The 17,799-nt window shown below is 39.1% G+C and overlaps 1 protein-coding gene across 1 annotated transcript in view; it reads left to right on the forward strand.

The window, feature by feature from the left end:
* The window catches only part of LOC124775808, a 155,108-nt gene extending 149,461 nt beyond the window's left edge, over positions 1–5,647 (forward strand). The window contains exon 7 of the mRNA XM_047250639.1: positions 5,496–5,647. Within this exon, the coding sequence (XP_047106595.1) occupies positions 5,496–5,647 (152 nt within the window). The remainder of the gene's footprint in view (positions 1–5,495) is intronic.
* The last annotated feature ends 12,152 nt before the right edge of the window (positions 5,648–17,799 follow it).

Consider the following 17,799-nt stretch of genomic DNA (forward strand, 5'->3'; position numbering starts at 1 on the left):
GAAAGCGCGTGGATTACTGCTAAGATTTTTGAATTCGAGTGGTAGCTTATTGAAAATGGATGCAGCAGTATACTGCACACCTTTATGTACAAGAGTTAAGGAAGTCCGATCCAAATGCAGGTTTTATGTCTGCCCAGTATTAATGGAGTGAAAGCTGCTTATTCTTGGGAGTAAGCTAATATTGTTAACAAGAAATGACAGTAAGGAATATATATATATTGATAGGCCAATGTCAAAATACCCAGACTCGTGAACAGGGGTCGAAAAGAGGTTCGTGAACTTACACCACTCATTGCCCGAACCGCCCCTTTCTCAGCCAAAAATATCCTTTTAGAATGGGGAGAGTTACCCAAAAATATAATACCATACGACATAAGTGAATGAAAATAAGCAAAGTAGACTAATTTTCGTGTCGATTGATCACTGACTTCCGATACCATTCGAATAGTAAAAACGACAGTGTTAAGTCTTTGAACAAGATCCTGAACGTTCTCTTTCCATGACGGTTTATTATCTATCTGAAAACCTAGAAATTTTAATTGCTCAGTTTCACTAATCATATGCCCGTTTTGTGAAAACGTCAGGTTTGTTGAATTGTGTGTTAGAAACTGCAAAAATTGAGTTTACAGTGATTTAGCGTTAGTTTATTTTCCACAAGCCATTAACTTAGGTCATGTACTGCACTATTTTAAACGGAGCCAATGTTGCACACAACATCCCTTATTGCCAAGCTAGTGTCATCACCAAACAGAAATATTTTAGAGTTACCCATAATACTAGAGGGCATATTTATATAAATAAGGAACAGGAGTGGCCACAGCACTGATCCCTGGGGCACCCCCCACTTGACAGTACCCCACTCAGACCCCACATCACAGCCGTTATCAACATTGTGAATAATGGCCTTTTGCTGCCTGTTGCTAAAGTAAGAGGTGAACCAATTGTGAGCTACTCCCCATATTCCGTACAGGTCCTACTTCTGGCACAATATTTTGTGATCAACACAATCAAACGCCTTAGTTAAATCAAAAAATACGTCTAGCGTTCGAAACCTTTTGTTTAACCGATACAGTACCTCACAGAGAAAAGGGAATATAGCATTTTCTGTTGTTAAAAGACTTCTAAAGCCGAACTGTACATTTGATAACAAATCATGTGATAAAAAATGATCAATTATACTTACATACACAGCCTTTTCAATAACTTTAGCAAACACTGATGGCGTAGAAATAGGTCTAAACTTGTCTACATTATTCCTTTCTCCATTTTTATAAAGTGGCTTTACAACAGAGTACTTTAATCGTTCAGGAAACTGACCATTTTTAAAAGAAAAATTACTAATATGGCTAGGTACACGGCTATCGTGTGTGGCACAGTACTTCAGCATTCTGCAAGACATTCCATCATATCCATGAGAACCCTTAGTCTTCAGTTACCTGATTATTAACTCAATCTCCCTCTTGTTAGTATCATAGAGGAGTATTGAAGACGTCAATCTTGGAAAGGTCTTTTCCAAGAGAGTTATATGATTTCTTGTAGAAATTAATTTTTTATTTAATTCACCAGCGATGCTCAGAAAATGATTGTTAAATACTGTACATATATCTCACTTATCAGCAACAGAAATATTCTTACTACGAACTGACTTTATATCATCCATCTAATGCTGCTGAGGAGACACTTCCTTCACAAGTGACAATATGGTTTTAATTTTATCCCCTGAATTTGCTATTCTGTTTGTTTTTCCACATACTCTTTAACTTCTTAATAACATTTTTAACCACACCTTGCAATACTGTTTGTGATGGAGTACTGTCGCTTGATTTTGAAAACTTCTAACATATTGATAAATTCCCACTTTGTGCTACATGATACCCTTCTTGGATGCTGCACTCCATCCAGTATGTTTGATACACAATCTTCATTACAACTACTAATATAAAAACTAAGTGAGAAGTTGACTGTACAGTAGATAAAACAGAATGATAGAAAACATGTTTTTTCTTGATTTTTAGAATACTGAATAGCAGTTAGTTACTACAACCCACTGAAATATGTACTGGATACGAAATTTAGTGCCAGTACTTTCATGCAGTCTATGTACTCTTAACATGTAATTTAAGGAATATTAATATAAAAATCATTTATATCGTGATCGTTTGGGATAAGATTACACAAAATTACTTTGTTTGAACGTTCAATTATGCAATCGAGTCTGTGACTCTTATAACTTCCAAATAGTACATGAAAACTGGCATATACATTATTTACTGCTAAACTGGTCAAAACTTTCCTAAGTAATTGCGGCCATATACAGTGAAGAGATCTTGATCGTTGATTAGAAGTAAGGAATGGACAATGCATTGCCATAGCTAAATTCTCAAACAGCTTTCGGTCTCATACTGGTTGACATGTTGTTCTAGCCCCGATTATCATGTTTCTCTGTAGTTTTGTATGTCTGAGAAAAGCAGGGCAGTTTTCTTAAAGAGGTTACACGCAATGTTTCTTCACACACTCAAGGAATTCGTAGAAAAAGTTTCTAATACACCAATGTAAACAAAATTTGCTTAGATCAATGTCAATGTGGAAGTTGTTGACTTTAGATAACAGCATACCGATTCAAAATAGCCCAATACGACTTCAAAAACCAGACGGGAGACAAAGCTTATAGATACTCAAGGCTACTTCTTCCTAGAGTGCCACTTAACCATAGTCCATCGGAGCAGATGAGCGGAAAACAGTCGGTTATCTTCTCACTATTATAGTGTACAGGGCCTCAAAGGCGCCTGTCGCTGCTCCGGATGCGTGCGTAGCCTGTAGTGTATGCCAAATGTTGTCCATCCCAAACTGAGATCAGAAATAACTATAGTAATACTGTAATAGGTCCAGTCTAGGAGTACGCGCGCACCGTCGTAATTATTTGTTCTTGAAACAGCACTGACTTGCTGAAAATTTTATAAATCTCAGTAACTAAGTGCATCATGTTGTACTGAAGTATGTTTTAAAACAGAGTTTATTCCACAAATAATGTTATAGGTCGGGCATCCACAGCCAAACAATCCTACAGTTTTAAATAAGAGATGGTGAAATAGTCTATATTAAAACTGAGTGAAAGTCCAAATACGCAGTAGCTGTTTATCATGTTTTCAGTGTATGACGTCCGCTTTCATACCATGGAGGTATATCTTCAGGTCATGTCAGCATATAGAATAAAACTACATAAGTAAAGCGATGTACTCAGAAAACTAATACTTCGTGTGCCACGAATTCCAAGGTACAAGTGTTCGTAAAAGCATATCATCCCTCGCTAAAACCTTAGATTAAACTCTAGATGATCACTAACACATATCCAAAACACAGTGGAAAGAAGAGCCAGGACAGAACATGACAGTCTAAGAAAGACAGGATAAAACCTATGAGCACAAAACATGGCACATGAAGTCTCAGTTTTGCCAGTACATCGCTTTACTTTCTACTTTTCTCGGTAGGTTACGTTGACTATTGGTGTTTTCAATTAAGTAGTTTTATTCTATATGACCTGAAGATATGCCTCCAGGGTATGAAACCGATCGTCATACAGTGAAAACATAAAAAACAGCTATTGCGGATTTGAATTTTCACACAATTTTATTATACATTATTTTACCATATCTGATTTAAAATTGTTTGATTGTCGTTCACATTATGTACAAGAGTTTATTCCACTAAACGTGAATCTCGGCGTCTTGAAGAGAATGTAGACAGCGGAAAGCTGTATGACAACCTATACTGGGACACGACCAGCTTCGTCGTCCATAGCCGGAGTCTCAGGAATACATCTAAACTGAAAAATTCTTAATGGTTATCTATATGGTTCAGCGAACCCACGTCATAACATTACAATCGTAAAACACTAACAATGACAATCAATAATCCTTCAACTCTATAAGTCATTAAAAAAATAGATATGTGAAAAAAGAGAAATCCAACCTTCACCGTTAACACGTCATTACTGACCAAATGTACTTAGTTATAAAAGTTATAATAAACCACATTAAGACCGCCGTCTTCCCCCTGACCATGTCAGGCCTCAATGTTTAAACCGACCGTTGTGGCCTAGCGGTTCTAGGCGCTCCAGTGTGGAACCGCGCTACCACTACGGTCGCAGGTTCGAATCCTGCCTCGGGCATGGATGTGTGTGATGTCCTTAGGTTAGTTAGGTTTAAGTAGTTCTAAGTTCTAAGAGACTGATGAACTCAGCTGTTTAGTCCCATAGTGCTCAGAGCCATTTGAACCATTTGTAATGTCTAATGCTGTGGTTGTTAACGAGTAACGCTTGGTTGTAGGAGACCACAACCCCTCCAGTCTGTGTATAGGTAACCGGGATGTGGTTAATTTACTGCTCGTTCCACCTCGCGGTGACGCTCTCAGAGACGCATGCGCTTTGCTCTGTGTGCCAATGCTGCACTGGGCTCTCAGTGTGGAGTATTCAGGCTGTTGGTTTGGCACCGGCTATTATCCACGCTCCATCTATCCCATTTTTTAATTATTGTTGGCTGTACGTTGTTTCTCGTTTTTATGGAGTATGATGTTTGCATCATTTCCCTCCTTTTATAACTGCATTTGGTAGTTAATACCATTTAGAAGTGAATGTTGGATTTCTCTTCTTTAATGCACTGAGGTTCCTAATGACGTAAAGTACTGTGATTATGTTTAGTGATCGTCATTATTATGGTTTTGTGATTATAATACTACGACGTGACTCCACTGGACCATATGAACAGTCATTCAGCTTTCTTCGGTTTGGATATACATCTGATGATATGGTTATAGGCCACGAATGCGTTCATGTAGCAATAAAGATTGTCATGCAGCACAACCGGTGTTCTTCTTGCAAGATGCGTTACCACATCTGCGGATGCTCAGAGCACAGAGTTATTTGCAATGAACCGTGACAGTGATTTCAAACAAGGGAATATCGATTTGATATAATCAGGTTCACCATAAAACACAAATGATCAGTTCCACTGAATACAAAATTGTTAAGACCAATAGGCAGTTTGTCAGTTCCACTGAAGTTCATATTCAAATCCTGATTTACAAAAATCCTGACGAAGTTCTATAACGGCACTCCTGTCATCAAACTAACTTCACTGCTCACAACTGCTATTCACTGTTCAACATAAGTCGCGGTATTCACGATGTCGCGCACAACAGTGTATAAACTGTACACACTAGACGCCATTGAATTGTCACAGGGTGTTCTCGAATTCTCTTCTGTAGCTTGCACTGGTCATCGTGAAAATTGTAAAGCGGGGCAGCCACCTTACACAAAAAGCTGTAGATGGAAGTTTCCATTTTACTCCATAAATGCACAACCTGTAACGAAATATCAGTTCTCCTTCCCAGTCCTGGAGTAACCTCAAGAAATTAATGTGTACATTACTTTAAGTCATTGTCCCTGCTATAGTCACTAACAGAAGGGACAGCAATTGTGAAAGTGTTTCTCGTTGCAGAGCGCATGCTGGACCGCATGATCAACACCATGTGGCGCGTCGGCCTGGGAGCGGTGAAGCCGCTCGTCAACGATCTGGTCAGCACGGCCTTCACAGAGATCTTCAACAACGACTTCAAGGACTTCCCCTTCGACAAGATATTCCCACCATAAAGAAAAAGTCAAAATTAAGTGAAGAAAAATGGTAATAGAGGGTATTTATGGCCTATGTTGACCGAGTGTAAATATGAACTGATTTGTCTGGTTTCATCTGTATGTTTCTGGGAACGTCGGTTCTGTGTCAAGGTTGTTAGATGGTTGTTAGAACCAGAAAAGATAGAAACACGTGACAAGGGTTTGCTGATATAGTGGTGCTCGACGTATTGTATGAAAAAATATCACAGAAGAAAGTAATTCTACCACATGTTCTTGCAGCGTGGACTTGCCTTCACTAATATTGTGATATTTTAGAGTAGGAGTAAGAGTTGAAAGTTTTGTACTTTGTAGTGATTAACAATATGTTAAAAAAACGATAAGAAATAAATTAAAACGAAGAGAGTATGATAAGAGTAAGTGTGGTAGAATTAAGGCAGGTGATGCTGAAGAAAGTAGATTGGGAAATGAGATGCTGAAAGTAATAGCCGAGTTTACAAGAAGACATAAAATGATGACCATCAACAAGAAATTCGTTTTTCGAGAAGAGACGTAATATAGAATACAAATTAAATATTTTCTGAAGAGATTTGTGTGGAGCGTAGCCTTATATGGAAGTGTGACATGAATAATAGTAAGAAGTTTTGAACAGTGGTGATACAGAAGAATGCTGAAGATTATGTAGGTAGAAGTGGTAGCTAATGAAAAGGAACTGCCCCGCGGAGTGGCCGCGTGGTTTGAGGCGCCATGTCACGGACTGCGCGGCCCCTCCCGCCGGGGGTTCGAATCCTCCCTAGGGCATGGGTGTGTGTGTTGTTCTTAGCATAAGTTAGTTTAAGTAGCGTGTAAGTCTAGGGACAGATGACCCTAGCAGTTTCATGCGCTAGGAATTCACATATATTTGAACATTTTAAAAGGCGCTGAATGAGCAGGAGAGAAACGACCTTTACTACAAAACTTTATTAGAAGATGGTGTACATAGATGAACTGTGTCCTCAGGCATCAGGTGGTTGTTAATTTGGAAATAGAGGGAAGTTTGATGGACAAAGTGCGTGTGGAATACAGAAAATATGCAGACATGAAAAGTGTTACACAAGAAAAGCTAGTGTGGAGAGCTGCATCAAGCCAGCCTTTATACCTGTGACCGCAACAACAACAGTAACAATAACAGAGTAAGAATAATATATTACGTCAAAAACCATGTGGTGAATCTTGCATGCTTTAATAGACGCAACTTTAAGTTTTATGCTACAGAAGAACACGACATTAAGTGATCGTTGCAGTCAGCTGAAACAATGACGAAGACTTTCAAACTTTGTTGAGACCTAGAAACAGGCAATGTCGGTTCGTCGAATTTGGTACATAAATTGACACAATAGTCAACGTCGTTTAGGACAGTTTAAGTTTGTTATTTCCTAGTTAAAATTGCAATAGACAGAAGACCGTAAAATAAAACTACCTACTACGATTTTTTCCATTGCAATATAAATAGATGATCCTGGTAACCTATAGTGTGTTCAGTATCGTGTTAAGGTATTATTTAATTTTTCACGTCACTATGGTGTCGCAGTATAAGAGTCTGAAATTTGTAAGACTGTTTATGTTTCTTAATGCGTCGTACGACACAAGCGCGCATTGTGTTCTGCCCCTGATTAACATTGGACGGCCCATATCGCCTTCTCGCGTTGACACTACTACTTTCTGCAACACACGATGTGATTGTACAGCTGTCTTTGGCGTATAACATAAAAATAGTTTTGCCCAAAGTACATTTTCATAGTAATTTAAAAAACAAGGGGTGCATCGAAGTGCTCTAGAACGCCAATTACGAGTACATTAACGAGAAGTACTTTATGGACCAGAGAAAAACGAAAAATATAAAATTAATATAAACAGTATGTGTTTAATGTAATAAGACAGTGCTAGAATGTAGAAAAAAGTATACGATAAATAAAACATATGAAAACAGGAAACTGTCTTCTCATGAACGCATGTTATGAGGAATGAAAATTTTAATGAGGATGTCAGTGCGGGATGTCTGCGCCGAGGACGGGCTTTAGGTCCATGTGTCTTGGGGCGCCAAAATAAGCGCAAAATTTGTGTGCATGGTGTATCACAATTGTTGCCGAGACGTTTCTCGGGTGAAGGTATCTGATGACAGAGGCAAATATGGGAGTAAATACGGAAGTGCCAATGATTTGTTTGCGAGATATTTGCGACTGTGTGGTTAACAACCGCTACTAACGTCGGTATCAAATATAGTCCTAGTTAGTATAAATCCTTTCTCCTACTTTCTCCTATATCACAATCAAATACAATACCACTTCAGCACGTGACATTTTACAATATATTGCACATTTTGCTGTATCTGTGCATGCTATTTAGCAATTACAGTTCCATAGGTACAAAACCTTATTGTACCTGTGAATAACTTCAAATGATCAGACGTAGATTTGCTGATTCTGAATCTGGTGGAACTTGTATTTTTGAAAATGCTTTGACCTCAGTTAATGATTTTATTGTTTTTTCCTACAACTTGCGAAAAACGTTACACTCTGTCCAATATAATGTTCTTAATCAAACAAACAATGTTTATTTAACGATTCTTAAATCACTTTGGTAAGAGAAAATTATGTCTTTTCATAAGTGGGAGACAAGAAATTCTATCACTTCTGTAACAGGAAGGCTCAATGAATTTCTTTCTGTTCATTCCAGACTTAAATGAATATTGTTACCTTGAGAATTCGGCATTCGTCAGTACTGCATATCTACAACGCATTAAAATTGCGCTAAGATCGTTAGCGAAGCGCTTATCTTTGGATTTGATTGCTGCGTCTTGATAAAAAAAAAAAACAGGGGATCCGGACATCTGTGTCAGTACTAAGCACAGCTTGTAGGGTTAAAGGGTTTTAAACCTGTTGTAACATACAGTTCCGCACTGTCGCCTGATAAACAAAGTAAGAGCCTACGGAATATCAGACCAGCTGTGTGGCTGGATTGAAGAAGTTCTAGCAAACACAACACAGCATGTTGTTATCAATGGAGAAACGTCTACAGACGTTAAAGTAACCTCTGGCGTGCCACAGGGGAGTGTTATGGGACCATTGCTTTTCACAATATATATATAAATGACCTAGTAGATAGCATCGGACGTTCGATGTAGCTTTTCGCGGATGATGCTGTAGTATACAGAGAAGTTGCAGCATTAGAAAATTGTGGCGAAATGCAGGAAGATCTCCAGCGGATAGGCACTTGGTGCAGGGAGTGGCAACTGACCCTTAACATTGACAAATGTAATGTATTGCGAATACATAGAAAGAAGGATCCTTTATTGTATGATTACATGATAGCGGAACAAACACTGGTAGCAGTTACTTCTGTAAAATATCTGGGAGTATGCGTGCGGAACGATTTGAAGTGGAATGATCATATAAAATTAATTGTTAGTAAGGCGGTTATCAGGTTGAGATTCATTGGGAGAGACCTTAGAAAATGTAGTCCATCAACGAAGGAGGTGGCTTACAAAACCCTCGTTCGACCTATACTTGAGTATTGCTCATCAGTGTGGGATCCGTACCGGATCGGGTTGACGGAGAAGATCCAAAGAAGAGCGGCGCGTTTCATCACAGGGTTATTTGGTAACCGTGATGGCGTTACGGAGATGTTTAGCAAACTCAAGTGGCAGACTGCAAGAGAGGCGCTCTACATCGCGGTGTAGTTTTCTCGCCAGGTTTCGAGAGGGTGCGTTTCTGGATGAGGTATCGAATATATTGCTTCCCCCTACTTGTACCTCCCGAGGAGATCACGAATGTAAAATTAGAGAGATTCGAGCGCGCACGGAGGCTTTCAGACAGTCGTTCTTCCCGCGAACCATACGCGACTGGAACAGAAAAGGGGGGTACTGACAGTGGCACGTAAAGTGCCCTCCGCCACACGCCGTTGGGTGGCTTGCGGAGTATAAATGTAGATGTAGATGTAAAATGCAGTTACCTTAATGAGGAAATCCCGCAAAACAGCGGGGACCTTGGAGCAGAATCCGACTAACCAGGCAACCTCCTCAGATCACAATTTATGTTGACAAAATTGGTTACGAATGAAATATGGGGTCAAGGGAGCATAAGAAAAATTCGTCAGACGTACCTTGGATGTATACATATTTAATAGTTCACAATTGTTATCGTAAACACGAACATATTTCGTCAGATTACAACTTTTTGTACAATACCGTTCGACAACATAATGCATTACAGATATCAATATCGTTCACACGTTTACTTTGTAGTATGTCTCGTACGAAGCTCAAAAGTAGTCCCGCGAATAATCTCCTTCATATCCACATTTTCACTCCAAGGAATAACCCCCCTTCATTGTCAAAAGAGCGTAACGATAACTTTCCAAAATCAATGCTATGACATCGCTGGACGCGCTCTATCGCATAACGTAAATTTACACGAAGTACGAAAAGTCAAATGTTCTCAGTGGAGTTACAGTTTATGCATATATCCGATCAAACATATAACCTGTTACATATGAAATAACGTTTTCTCGGAGATCGTGATAGAATAACTTGTGTATGGTAAAGTAATTCTTTTACAAGCCGTGCTGACATTTGGAAGTAATACTGCACCTGTATTCTCACTGTGTGACGTGTTCTGATCAGCTGTGCAACCATCCATTGGCCGGCCAGTGTGGCCGTGCGGTTCGAGGCGCTGCAGTCTGGAACCGCGTGACCGCTACGGTCGCAGGTTCGAATCCTGCCTCGGGCATGGATGTGTGTGATGTCCTTAGGTTAGTTAGGTTTAAGTAGTTCTAAGTTCTAGGGGACTGATGACCACAGATGTTAAGTCCCATAGTGGTCAGAGCCATTTGAACCATTTTTTGAACCAACCATCCACCTCTCCTTCCTTACCACGTAGCCGACAATGACATCAAAACAATGTGGCAGTAACATTTGACTCCAGGCCGCAGTGTCCAGTTGGCCTCCTACAGGAGTCTTCTTCCATGCTACAACATCGTTTTGTGTCCGCTTGTCCAGAACATTTGGGAAACTATTTTGTTTTTATGGTCTTCATAACGACAAATTAATAGAGGAAAATGTGTCATAAGAAAAAAAATTCCATCCGGAACACGTAATCGGAACGACGAAGCACACGAAAGAAACAGAACTGAAGAACAAGGTGAGGCTATGTTAGTTTCTTTGCCTTGCGTTCTTCAAAAAGCGAAAAATCTTGTAAATATGCTCTTACTCAAAGTAGAAATACTTTCAGCTACAACAATCTCTTCAACAGCTGAACCATAGTTGATGCTAATAAGATCTTTTGTTTACTTGTTACCATACTTAGTTCCTTGTTTTTAAGAAAATAGGAATTTTATTGGGGTGTATTTCTTTATTACTACAAGCGGCAGGTTGGTTGGAATCCAAGCGCTGTCTATATAATTTTGGTTAAATATCCAACAGAAATTTTGAGACAACCTTTAACCATTTATGGTCATTTTTCAGGCATACACAGCCATAACGCAAAGTGACTGGAGTAACTCAGCGATAAACAGTCAAAGTTTCGCAAGCGAATCGTAGATTTCAATGCAATTTGTCTGAAGGAAACAAGTTAATTAACATTAATATCGAAATGTGCAAAGTTGAACGATCCTTCGTATAATGAGCTCATTGTTATAGACGAAGGTTCGTGCAAGGCGAGTGTTTTTGCCAATTTTTGGCCGTAACCTAAGCATCTAAGATAATGAACCTTGAAGCCATCATAATTATCGACTAAATTACGATGACTGATCTCAAACGGTTGCTGCCGGCCGAACAGCTTTCAGCGACAAACTGTAACGCTAGTACTTACCGCGTATTTTAAAATTGTATGTGAGACCAATTCTAAGTATTGGCGGTACAAAACGTGTGCATTTCTCGCCGGAAAACAGCAGTTAAAAGGGACACATAGTCATGAGAAATCCAGTACTCCTTGTGCACAAAACGAAATTTTAATATAATGAACACACGAATGCTAATACTTTTGTAAAGGTGAGATAATATTCAAAGACTGATTGCCCATCAATAACTAACCCATCAATAACTAATTTTACTAGACAAAAAATCTTGAACACGCCAATTTTCTTAGTTTGTTACATGTTCCACAGATCATCTGAACCATTCTTTTATCGAAATGATGTGGAACGTGTCAGTTTACATGATATGTATACATGGTTACTGTTAACATTAATAAACGCCTTATCATTTTATTCCTACTTATGCAATTTCACTTAAAACGCCCTTTGTTTCCGCTGGCTACCACGTTTTAAGTAGAAATTCGTTAACGGAATAGAAAGAGCTGTCAAGGAGAAATGATATAAAATATAAAGTTTGATTTAAAACTTGATTATCAACCTGTCAGACATTTTATGATATTGGACATACGATCAAAAATTTTTATTGCTGCATATTGAACTTTTCTTTGAGCCACTGACAGCTTTAACAGTGAGTAATACAGGTCATTTTTTCCTCTAGCGGGTATATACATCATTGTCCTTCTCAAATTGTGGTGGATTATTTTTGACGAATTTCATTAACGAGAATATGTACTGTCATATACAGTTAAAATGCCTAGCTCTTTGAAGAGGCACCTACATGACATCCGTGGGTGAAAACCGCTATTGTGCAATCAGTACTATCTTTCTAAGTGATGAGTAACCCCAGAAAATTTTTCCGTACGACATTATTGAGTGGAAATATGCAAAATGTGTCAAGAGGTTAATATGTTTGTTTCGAGGATTAGCAATTATACGAAGAGAAAAAGTAGCTGAAATCAATTGTTTGAGAATCTCAGTAATGCGCTTGTTCAAGTTTTTATCAATATGTACACCCAAAAATTTGGAGCATTCTTACCTACTTACTGACTCCTGCTCATGTGCTACATCATTTGTTGGTATGACTCCATTTGTTGTACAGGACTTAATGTAGTGTGCTTTTAAAGATTTAGGGAGAGCTCATTTTCAGAAAAACACTTAATAATTTTTGGAAAATGTCGAATACTAACTCATCTCTCTTTAATCGGATTTATTATGTGTCGTTTCCCAAAAGTACCAAATTTGCTTGTTGAATGTTAAATTTTATTAATATCTGAGCTAGAGAGAGAGACTGATTGTCACGTGGTCTCACTGGATTCGGCGTCCACTTGGCCCCATGTCTCCGAACCTAAGAGAAAGCAATTCTATGTTCCATTACAATTTAAACAAACATGCTAGAATTTACGCTTCCTGAATATGACTAAAAATCAACACGTCCTTCAGAAAACTTGGAGTGAAACGCTTGGAAAGCGTAATTTAAGCTAAGACCATGTAGTTATCTCACCGAAATAGGTGCTGCAGCAAGACGAAACACTGTAGCTCAGCTAGCGTGAGGTCCGCGTTGTCTAAAGTAATTCCCTGCACACGACTGACAGTACCGACATTCCCAATAATGTTTCCCTTCACACCTTTGCCAATCCTGAGCGTGAGTGTTGCCATAACGTAACGCCAGACTGTCGACGGTAGCCTATTCCAAGAAATAACCAGTAGGAAATCTGCGAAGATGGCTTTGAAATCCTGAATGATTTTATACCATTAAGAAACCAAGATGTGCTTTCAATTATAATGGATCAGGAAGTGACCAATTACAGAATTTTAACCAATCCGAACTCTTTGTTATTCTCTGTGCCCTGCCGCAACGTTATGATAGGTCGCCATATATACTAATAAAAGATTAAATACTCCGTTTAGGTAATGTATTGTCGGTCGCACGTGACTCCCCTGTCTCCACCCCCCCTCCCCCGACCACCACCCTTCTTTTTGTTAACACTGAGGGCGACAGCTATTTTTTTTTGAACTCCTGTACTTGAAACAAAATGTTAGGTCTTGAGTCATGAAAAATATTTTTCCCGTAGTAGCATTTATCGTAAAAAAATTAGTTGCCAAGAAATAATTTTTATTGCTGTGATTTTTTGTCCCATATGAGGCTCACTCGTTAAAATTTACATGAACTATGTTCTGCTGTGAACATTTTCATTACAGTTCAATATGTTTTTAGTTTATTTTGTAGTCTACTTACCGATGGAATATTTTGAAGAAGCGTTTACCTGTTCATAAAATCTTTCAGCAATACTCGCTGGGCTATTACATTGAGCTAGTGTATGGCACAGTTTATAAAGCTAGTGAAGATCTGCAGTAGGTATTTTAGAAATAAAATGTTGCCTTGGTACTGCAAGAATTCTACAAAAAATTATATTATTTAAGAATCGATATGTTGTCAAATGAAAGCACACAACATTAAAAATATTTGTGTAATGATTTATTGTGTTAAGTTCATCTAATTAGTACGAATATTAAGATTATCGGTTTCAGCATAATATTTCCACCTACAAACGTGATAATTAATCCACTAACAGTTTCTAGAAGATATATGAAACCTAGTTATGTGCACATGAGCGTCTTGAAAACTGTACGAAATATATCGATAAAACATGTATCAAGGCGTCACAAGTTGCAAGACTGATATCGGAACATTGCCATCCACCCTTCATGTAGGGCGTATGGAAGAGAATGGCGGAGGAAATCGAGGAGTGGGGAACTCAGCTCATACTATTCACTTCGTGGAGCTTTTCACTTACCCCACGGACTTCCTATTATCAAGGTCTGAACAAGTTCTGACAGGTTTCTCGAGGATGACCTAATCCTAGACAAATTAGTACCGTAGCTTACCAGCAATAACAGGCAATGCGCCTTCCTACCGGCGGTGCTAACTCTGCTGTCAGGACGTCGAATGGATTATCTATTACATCCGACCGAATGTCTCTGAAACAGGATTTCTTTAAGAATATATGTTTAAAAAAACGTACTCTGAAATCTGACTTTTCATTCTCAGGAGACAGCCAGTGCTGTCCAGTTTTTCTGTGATCCATCTGACATATTTTTCGAAGTCACATTTCGAAATCTATTACCTATGGAGATCCTCATTTCTTCAAGTTTAACCCACTGGATGGCGTCTTCTCACAGCGAGGCTCGAAAACATCATTGTCTGCTCAGCACACGATTACATCTCAGATTTTCCTCTGCAACTTCGGTTTCATTTTTTATTTCACAACTTTATGCCTTGTGTCTCTTTCTTCCTCCTATGAATATTCAGTTTATTTTATAAACCGCCGTTTTTTTTTTCAGCTATATGGCACACTCATGTAGAACAGCTTTCATCGCCGTTACTTTTTTCAGCTACTATGGCACACTCATGTAGAACAGTTCTCATCTCTGCTTTGGTCTCTCTCTGACCAAAGCAGAGATGAAAGCTGTTCTACATGAGCGTGCCAAAGTAGCTGAAAAAAGTAACAGTGGTTTATAAAGTAAATTTAGTATTCATAGGACGGAGAAAGACACATGGCTTAAAGTTGTGAAATAAAAAATGAAAGCGAAGCTGCAGAGGAAAGTCTGAGAAGTAACCGTTGTTTATTTCTGAAACATTTCCATCCGGTTCTTATTTCAAATTGCTCTCTTGTTTCTACTCCTATGCGATAGTTTCCCGACCCATATTTATCACCTCGGTGAAGTCTCATTTCCCTCATCTTTAAACATTTTCTCTACTTCCACTGCAAATAGAACATAGTTTTGTGATAGCTTTGTTCGGTGCTTGAATGTTTCCTTCGATCTTCATGTCCTTGTAATGTTACGGAAACCCGATATTTCTTAACCGTTGCGCCCATCCCTGCTCTTCAACTTACTTATTTCTGGTGTGATCATTGTCCATCCTACAAGCCGGTCGCAGGAAACGTTTCAGTTTCCGGTTTACTGGCGTCTTTTTTCTTTTCTTTTTTTTCCATCCTGGTTATTGTGTGTGTAAACATACAAACAGTAATGAGAACACCGTCCTTGAATTCTGAAATAACTGCTATTGATAATACGTGAACAATTATGTACAAGTTTTATTTCGTTTATTCCTTCGGCATGTAGAAGGCGAATATTAAAAAGGGAAATTACGCCGTTACATAATACAAAACTTTAGACAGTAAGACTTTTCTCCAAAGCCAGCCAGTGCAATTGTCCGTGAGTTTATGTACGTCCCTAAGTTCACCACTTAACCATGCATAGTGCTCTCGACCTGGTGGTGTATCGATTGGCTAAGTCCACACTCTGCACTGAGGGTCGTTCGAGAGTCCCAATGTTGGCATCATCTCCCTTCTTCTTCGAAGATTTGGTTTCGACGGTTTTTTGCTATATTCTTTCAATAGTAACTTTTTCTGATTTCAGGTGATGCTATATTAATTAGTACGAGTAGACAGTAAATTACTATAGGTGGAAGCGTTCCAGATATTATTCTCATTATTTCTCTGAGGTGAGTTGATTTTTTATACGTGTGCACTTCCGGTCTATACACATGCACAATACTTGGCCACTGTCAAGACTGAAGTTCACAATACATTTGCATCACATCTGCAGGTTGTTCCAGTGAGTCTGGAAAGGATGGTAATTCTAGATGTCAGTCTTTGTTTTGTTTCATCTATATGGGCTATGTACCTTAGAGACTTCAGACTCCTCACGCATTACTCCAAGATACCGGGGGTTATCTTCAGATTTAGTGATCTGGTTATTCATGCTTCTCTATTATTAAGATGTCTCTTTCAACTGACTATCTTGTCTGGACTTGGTTGCAGATGCCATGTGGTGTAATATAGGTGCAGGATGTTTAATTTCTGGTCTATTTTTTCGAAAGACTTACTGTGATAAGTTGTTTCTACATCGTCCGCGTATATACACTTGAGGGACGTTTTATCTGGAGCATCCACAATAAGAAGGCCATTACCGATCCTTGCGGGAGTCCATTGTTGAGCGCCGTGTATCTGCTACTCATGCCGTTACATGTTTCTCTAATTTTTTCTCCATTTAAAATGTCCATCAGTTTATAAATATGATTGCATCGAGCTTTTCTATGAGCTTATAAAGTAGGCCATGCCTCCACTATATCGTTTACTGATGTTATTGTCATCAGGACAACGCCCGTTTTTTTTTTCCTTATCCTGGTGGCCCTTCGCGGTAAACGTTGTGAGGGCAAAGTATTGATCACAGATGCTTCCTTTAGGCCTAAGACCCCCTTGCTCCATCGGTACGTAAGACTCTGTATACGAAGTGAGTCGACCACCAAAATTCTGTCAAATAATGTGTAAACAACGCATAAGTGGAAGATTAGTCTGAAATGTCTCCTGTTTTCCTTGGTATCAGGACGGCGACTACCTAAGCTTCTTTCCATGTAACAGGTACTTCGTTCCACTTGGCGCACTCAGAAAAATTTTGCTAGCCATTTCCTTCCTAATGATCCTAGATTTTTCAGGATTCCATCTACTCCTGCTGCTTTGCTTCCTTTGACCTACGCCAATGCTTCAGTGGTCACTTGGATCTCGGCGTCTTCCGTTCCTTCCGTGTTCACTTGCTTATTCTATGTTCTCATTATTATTATTTAGAAATTTCTTTCTGTTCAGAAATTCTTAAACAGATTTTTGAGGTCAGTTTCATGTGTAAAGCTATCCGAGTGTGTGTCATTCTCGTACTGTGTTGGTGTAGGGTTGTAGCTCCAATTAATCTTCGTAGCAGATTCCAGTTCTTGCAGTTAGAATGAGTAAATTCGATGCTCTTCATCATTTCAATCCAGCTGCTCCTGCATTATTAATTCATTATTTGAATCAATTCTTCCACAGCCGCGTAGTTCTCGGTCTTCTGGTATTCTTCCAATAATGATTCACACTTTCTCGACCAGCATGGGAGCCTTGCGAGTTGGCCGCGCGGTTCGAGGCGCCATCGCGCGGTTCGAGACGCCATGTCACGGATTGCGCGGCCCCTCGCGCCAGAGGTTCGACTCCACCCTCGGGCATGGGTGTGTGTGTTGTTCTTAGCATATGTTAGGTTAACTAGTGTGTGAGTCTAGGGAACGATGACCTCATCAGTTTGATCCCATAGGAATTCACACACACTTGAACACCAGCATCGAGTATGTTCCTTCTTAGCACTACTTGGAAGTCTTTTCAGTGCAGATTATATATCAGAGTAGTAAACCGCGGTGGTATGTTGCGTTATGAGATATGTGCACATATTGCTAAATAAAATAATTGATAAGCGGATCATGAGCGCACAGTAACCTCTGTTCATACGTTAAATGA

Source organism: Schistocerca piceifrons, chromosome 2, assembly GCF_021461385.2.
Source record: "Schistocerca piceifrons isolate TAMUIC-IGC-003096 chromosome 2, iqSchPice1.1, whole genome shotgun sequence".
Taxonomy (NCBI): Eukaryota; Metazoa; Arthropoda; class Insecta; order Orthoptera; family Acrididae; genus Schistocerca; species Schistocerca piceifrons.